Source organism: Tupaia chinensis, unplaced genomic scaffold (assembly GCF_000334495.1).
Source record: "Tupaia chinensis unplaced genomic scaffold, TupChi_1.0 Scaffold144247_1, whole genome shotgun sequence".
NCBI classification, from domain to species: domain Eukaryota; kingdom Metazoa; phylum Chordata; class Mammalia; order Scandentia; family Tupaiidae; genus Tupaia; species Tupaia belangeri.
Genome location: NW_006204105.1, coordinates 997,084 through 1,003,867, shown reverse-complemented (window position 1 = coordinate 1,003,867; position 6,784 = coordinate 997,084). Strand labels below are relative to the sequence as shown.

The window sequence follows — 6,784 nt, the reverse complement described above, 5'->3', positions numbered from 1 at the left end:
AATGCCCTAAGGATAAAAATAATCAAATCATTACACACATGCATGCGCGCACGTGCAAGCTTCTTAAAAATTCATTGTAGGCCAGCAGGTGGCATGATGGTTAAGGTCGATGGACTTCCACATGGCTGACCATGGTTTGAGTCCCAGACCTGGCAGCTTGCTTTCTTACATATTCTTTCTTTCTCGCTCTCTCCCCCTCCCTCCCTCCCTCCTTCCCTGTGCTTCTCTGGTTAAATTAAAACAAACAAATAAATGAATGAATGAATGAATAAATAAATAAATAAATGATTTTTTTTTTTTAATTCATTGCAGGACCAGCAGTTAGCATAATGGCTATGTCGCTGGACTCCCACGCTGGCTTAAACTCATGCTGGGCACATGTGCGTGCGTGCCCAAGATCCCGAGAGGAGACTAGAGGAGAAGGGATTGTGGTGTGGCCATCCCCACTGGGGGGATGATTTCTCACTTTCTATCTCTCTGTCTCTCTCTGTCTTTCTGGCGAGTGCACGTGCCCTATAGCAAAAACCTCTCAAAAAAAAAAAAAAAAAAAAATCATTGCTAGCTCTGTTGACATAAAAGGGCCTAGAAGAAAATGACATCCACATTGCAATGAACCCCTTGTGCCCAGACATTATTGGGTTGTCGGAAAAGTCATGATGTTTTTTCTATGCTTTTTTGTGCAAATATGCATCATGATATTTTTGATGACCCAGTAGTTTCTGAATGTAATCACTCACAAAAAGCAACCAGGTAGCTCTTAAGGCCATAGCTGATTGCAGGACTGAGGCAGGTGAAGTAAAAAGTGATCACAGAACACCTTACTGTGCCAGAAACTATGCTAGTGCTCAAACACTGACAGGGAAACAGGAAAAGAACAGGGGAGCAGTTTGAAGGACCTCCTCATAACCAAATCTGGGATTGTTTTGGGCATTAAATGGAATAATGACAAATGAATAATATATTTTTTTTATTTAATTATATTGACACAAACAAATAATTAGGGTGGGAAAACAGGAGAAAAGGCTGCTCTTTTTAAATAAAATGATAGCCACTAGTAAATAAATAAGAAATTTTAGAAAATCTCTTTTTTTTTTTTTAAGTTTGCTATATAAAGCACTTGTCAGAGACAGACAGAAAGGAAATGCCAGAAATCAACCCCTGCAGGGAAATGACACAATCTCTTCTCCATTATCATCTTGGGATCTTGGGCATGCACATACATGTGCCTGACGTGTTTTTCAAACCAAGTCCAGAACTCAAACTACAGAGTCTGCCATGTGGGATGCAGCTGCCTTAACCTCCTCACCACCTGCTGGCCCAGAAAAACCTTTTTTCAAGCTGACAATGTGCAAGTTGATTCTGACAAGACTTAAGTCATACTAGCACCACTAAGTGAATGACTGCTGGGAAACACCACTGCCAGCATGCAAGCTATTAACCCCTAATTATAAGAAGAAAAATGAAACTTTACAGAGTAGTGATACAGCAGATACAATTCTAACCAAGTAACTAAACATAGTATTATCAAAAATAATACACAAACTGATTATAATACACAAAGACATCACCCCATATAATATTCTCACTAAAAATGTTTACCTTGAATCTAAGCACAAGGAAACAATCAGATAGAAATTGTGGAAGAATAGCTGGCCTGGATTAAAAAATGACAATGTTGGGACCAGGAGATGGCATAATAGTTACATTGCTGGACTCCCATGTAGTTGACGGCAGTTCGAGTCCCTGACCCAGTAGCTTAAAACTCATGCCAGGAGTGTGCGTGTATACTCAAAAATCAAAGCAGAGAATAGAGGAGAAGGGATTGTGGTGTGGTCAACCCCCCAGGGTGTGATTTCTCACTTTCTGTCTGTCTCTGTCTCTCCAGCGAGTGCATGCGCCCTATACCTAAAACCTGTCTTAAAAAAAAAATTAAAAAGCCAATGTCACAGAGACAAAAGGCTTCAAAACTGTTCTAGATTAGAAGATACTACAGAGATACAGCAACTAAGCACAGTGCACAATGCCGAGGGGGAAAACAGTTACAGAGAAAAATTATTAGAACAATAAGATCTCTGAACATCAACTTTTTCTATGCAGAAATATGTCATGACTTTTCCAATGCCCCAATAGATACCAAGGCTGTAGTAAGATTAAGTCTCCTGAGTGTGATAATTACATTTAGAAAGGAGAACAGCCCTATTCTTAGGCTGTATTTACTGAACTATTAATATTTAGAGATGAAATGTCATGATGTGTACATGAAATTTTCATATGGTTCAGAAAAACATGATATCATGTGTGTATGTAGAAAATAAATCCCAAAATATGGCAAAATGTTAACAAAAACAATTGGTTAATCTTAATAAAAATGTACATGAGGGGGCCAGCAGGTGGCATAGAGGTTAAGGAGCTGGATTCCCACATGACTGACTACCGGACCTGGCGGCTTCAAAATCATGCTAGGTGTATGTATGTGCATGCCCAAAATTGACGAAGACAATGGAGGAGAAGGAACTGCAGTGTGGCCGTCCTCCCTGGAAGGTGATTTCTTACTTTTCCTCTCACTGTCTTTCTCTGGCAAGTGCACGTGCCCCATGTACAAACGTACGTGGGCATTCACTGTTTTATTTTTGCCACTTTTCTGTAGGTTTGAAATTTTCCAAATAAAAAAGTAGTGAAAAGTAAATTTTAATGAAAAGTAGAGAGTTAATTAAACAAATCCAGTGTTCTTCATTCATTAACTAACATAAAGTTTTCCTACTAGAGAATGATTGCTTGTGAGACTTCTCTATGGAATGCTCTAATACTCTGCGGTATCAACTATAATATAAACACAAAGTTTCTGCATTCTTAATATCAATTCAAAAAATCATAAGTTAATTCTCCAGGTCTTCAACCTTATAATAGCCTATAATCACTGCCTCACTAATCAATATGAGTCCCTACTTCTGGAACTCCCTGAGCTAGATCTTCCTTGGAGCTACTCTAGATAGTAAACTTCTGCTCTATGTAAATCAGAGATTTCAGTACAAGGTACCCATCTGACTTCTGTCCTACCATGGACAGAATTCTGTTGTCCTTAGGGAGTTCAAGGCCCACAGCTATCCCTTGAGTGGTGCTGAGGTTAACAAGTCAGCATACACTGTTTTCTCTTCCCAACACTAAGTGTAGGTGATGTCCCCAACAGATACCCAGGAAGTGTCTGCCTCATGGTCCTTCTGTGGAGTTTCAAAGCACTACCTCCTGCACTTCTGAATCCCTGAAAAGGAGAATTATGATGCAGTTTCTCCGGGCCAAACTGTGACCCCAGAGCGATAACCTCTATTCATCATAAGCTAAGATCAGTCCTTCCTAGAAAGGATGTCTTCAGTTTTTTGGGAGAATCCAAACTTTTTTTTTTTTTTCCATTACAGTAGGAAGAGAAAGAGAATCTTGGACAAATCCATTAATACAGAAACAGAAGAAGGAAAATTAGAAGGTCCTCCCATGAAACAAAACTTGACACTTACCTAAGGCAGACCTGGGTATGCTGGCATCCTCTTTGGCAGTCAATGATGTGCTATCATCTCTGGAGGGAATATGCATCGAACCCTAAAAACAAGGAGAGTCAGCAAATTTAGACAGGTGTAGGCCTCTGACTACAATGGCAGGACTGAGAATATTCTCACAGAGTTTGTTATAAAAAATCATCAAACAAAAAGGAAATGCAGTGGGAATGAGTACCTATGCAAGTCCACAGATCTTACTTGATCAGTCTGCTCTCCGAGATGGGGGCCAATGGAGGGAACTTCAGCGTGTGGGTTGGAGATGAGTGCCTGGGACATTATGAAGTCTCTCCCGCCTAAGTACTGGCGCAGAGCCTGTAATTCTGAGTTTCTTTCCATTAGGGCTTGCACCATCTTCTTTGTTGCAGCCTAGTAAGAGGAAATCACGAGAAACATTAGAAAAAATATTCCAGCAAAACAAAATTTGTGTTCTGGTGGTATTTCTTTTATTTTTATTTTTATTTTTCTGGAGAGGTTTTTGCTATAGGGCACATGAGCTCACCAGAAAGACAGAGAGACAGAAAGTGAGAAATCACACCCCCAGGGGGGGATGGCCACACTGCAGCCCCTTCTCCTCTCTTCTCCTCTCGAGATCTTGGGCACACACGCACACGTGCCTGGTGTGAATTTAAGCCACCAGGGCTAGGATTTGAATGGCGGTCAACTACATGGGAGTCCAGCGATATAGCCATTACGCCAACTGCTGGTCCCTGGTGTTGTTTCTTAAAAGCCATCCATTTATAAAAGTTAGTGGGCCCTAATAGTTTTTCTAATTTCAGTTTATAGGGGAAAATATAGTCAAGTGAATGGAAAGTCTCTCACAGACAGAATACTGAAAAACAGATGTTACAGGTAAGAGGACCTGAAATAGGTTCTGCTAGATCTGTATCAGGCAAAGGTGTTAAGATTCTGGTTTGAACTAGGAGAACGATGTATTCTTTACTCTGGGATAGATGTTCCTTCAGCCTGGGAAATACCACTCAAGTCTTGATCACTTAGAATCAAAACCCAAACACTCCAGAACTCCATACTCCTTTCTCACAAAACAATCAGAGCATTTAAAAAAAAAAAAAAAAAGCTACCTTAGAGGTTTACTAGAAACCTTATTATTAGGCACACATCCAAATGCAAAGTATCCCAAAAACATTTTATACTTTGATAACTGATCTAAAACTGCATTCTGTTGGGTCACTGGACAAGTCATGAGGTATTTCCCTATGTTTTTCTATGCAGAAATGCACAGCACTTTTCCAATGGCTAAAAAATTGAAGGAAAGAAGCTAACAGAATTGACTGTAAAATAATATAAACATTTACATGTTGCAAGGTTCAAATGGTTCCTATTTGCAGAGTACAAATAAATGCATTACGTGGAACTTTCCTGGGCCGTCACTAGTCCTTACTTGGCTCTCCTGCTCCCTGATGCCCATCGACTGAAGCAGGCTCTGGATCTCCATTTCATGTTCCACGGCCTGCTTGTTCCGATCACTTAGAAGGTCCTGCAGCATCCGTTCCTTGCGCTGCAGGCGTTGGCACAGCTCCTCAGCTATCTCGCTCTGCCCTGGTCCGAGTTTGCAGAGCAAGGTTGCACTGAGATCCTAACACAGAAGGAACAGGATAAGTTTCTAGAGGAAAGAACTCCCTCTTCTACATATTGAAAAGCTTATATGAGCCTATCACAGGAAAAAGAACTGTGAGATTCTTGAGAATAAGGATCATGTTTTATTCACTTTCGTTTCTCCAGATCTAGTGCAGACCTAGCATACAAAACACTGTAAGTACATGTGCAGCGAGTGAACAGGCATTGTGGTAAAGTACATATTACTTTCTGAAATAAGTTCTTTCCCTATTTGCTCAGGGCACGTAACACTTTATGTTAAACAGAAATGGACACTCAGGTCATTTCGTTTCAGTTTTCTCCCTAGTACAACTTTCTAGGGGAAGCACAGAATGACAAGCTGAAAAGAAATATGGAACACCGCATGTATTAGCATGGCGACACCATTTCTATCTCTATAGGAGAGCACGGCCATACTACCTGGGTGGAATTCTGCCTCTGTCACTTATTAGCTATGGTGCCTTGGACAAGTTACTTAACTTCAGAAGTTTGTTATTTATAAAACAGGGATGACTGTATATCCCTCACAGACTCGTGAAGATTCAGTCAATTAGTATCCGTTAGGCTCTTAAAACAGTGCCTGACCCAGCTTGAGCAGTATAACTAACAAAGGTCAGCTACCATATGGTAACTGTATTTTTTTAGATCTCATTAATTCTCATATAACTTTTTTGAGAAAGATAATTCTCAACTTACATGTATAGGTGTAAAAAAAGAGTACTAGTAAAAGTCAATGATTTGCCCAGGCACAGAACAGAATTAAAGACTTGGGTCATCGGCCTCCCAGACCTCAAGACTCCTAATCCAACACTAAACCAACTGCCTTTCAGGTAACAGAAGCCTTGCCTCCACTTCTTTGTTCCTGTCATGCAGCGATGTCTGTAACTGCTGAATGATACTCTCTTGTTCCTTCTGCCAATGGCCAAATTTGGTTTCCATTTCTTCTTTCACCCACTGGAGATTTTGGCAGGTAGCAGATAACTGTTCCACTTCCAGGCCTTTCGCCCTCAGCAGACTCTCCATACTCTACAACATAAAGTGGCAGCCATAAGTCAAAGGACACCCCATGTTTGTCAGGAAATAAACAAGAAATTAGATCTACCTTTAAATTGCCTCCTTTAAATTTTTGCTAAAGGAGAAAACTTAAGTATCTAACTTAACAGTGCAATACTCATCAATTTTTTGCCTTTAGAAACTCTCATTTAGTTTATGGAAAAATAGAGTACGTGACAAAATGAAGTATTTTGGAGGAAGTATGCTATAATATAGAGAAGGTGAAGGACTTCTTTAAGAAGTGGCTGATAATTAGATATATAAGCTCTAAAATGAGTATGTGAAAACGCCTACAGTAAATGTTAATAAACTGTCCTAATATACATGGACAGGTATATAATATTTTTAAAATTCTTTTTAAGAATTATTTTACCTTATTAATTTGTTTATTTTAATTTGACCAGAGAGGGACAGAGTGTGTGTCTGAGAGAGAGAGAGAGAGAGAGAGAGAGAGAGAGAGAGGAAAAGTGAGAAAGCAAGTCCTAGGTCCAGGACTCAAACAGCAGTCAGCCATGTGGGAGTCCAGTGCCCCTAACCACCATGCCATCTGCTGGTGTATATATATATAT

At 40.0% G+C, this 6,784-nt stretch overlaps 1 protein-coding gene across 21 annotated transcripts in view; it reads right to left on the bottom strand.

Moving 5' to 3' along the window:
* Positions 1-6,784, bottom strand: part of LOC102497941 (myomegalin) — a 251,520-nt gene that overhangs the window by 74,852 nt on the left and 169,884 nt on the right. For all 21 annotated transcript variants that reach the window (XM_014583310.2, XM_014583309.2, XM_014583296.2 and 18 more), the window contains 4 exons: positions 6,009-6,188; positions 4,948-5,142; positions 3,747-3,914; positions 3,510-3,591 (listed from right to left, as the gene is read on the bottom strand). In XM_014583310.2, coding sequence (XP_014438796.1) covers positions 3,510-3,591; positions 3,747-3,914; positions 4,948-5,142; positions 6,009-6,188 — 625 coding nt within the window. The remainder of the gene's footprint in view (positions 1-3,509; positions 3,592-3,746; positions 3,915-4,947; positions 5,143-6,008; positions 6,189-6,784) is intronic.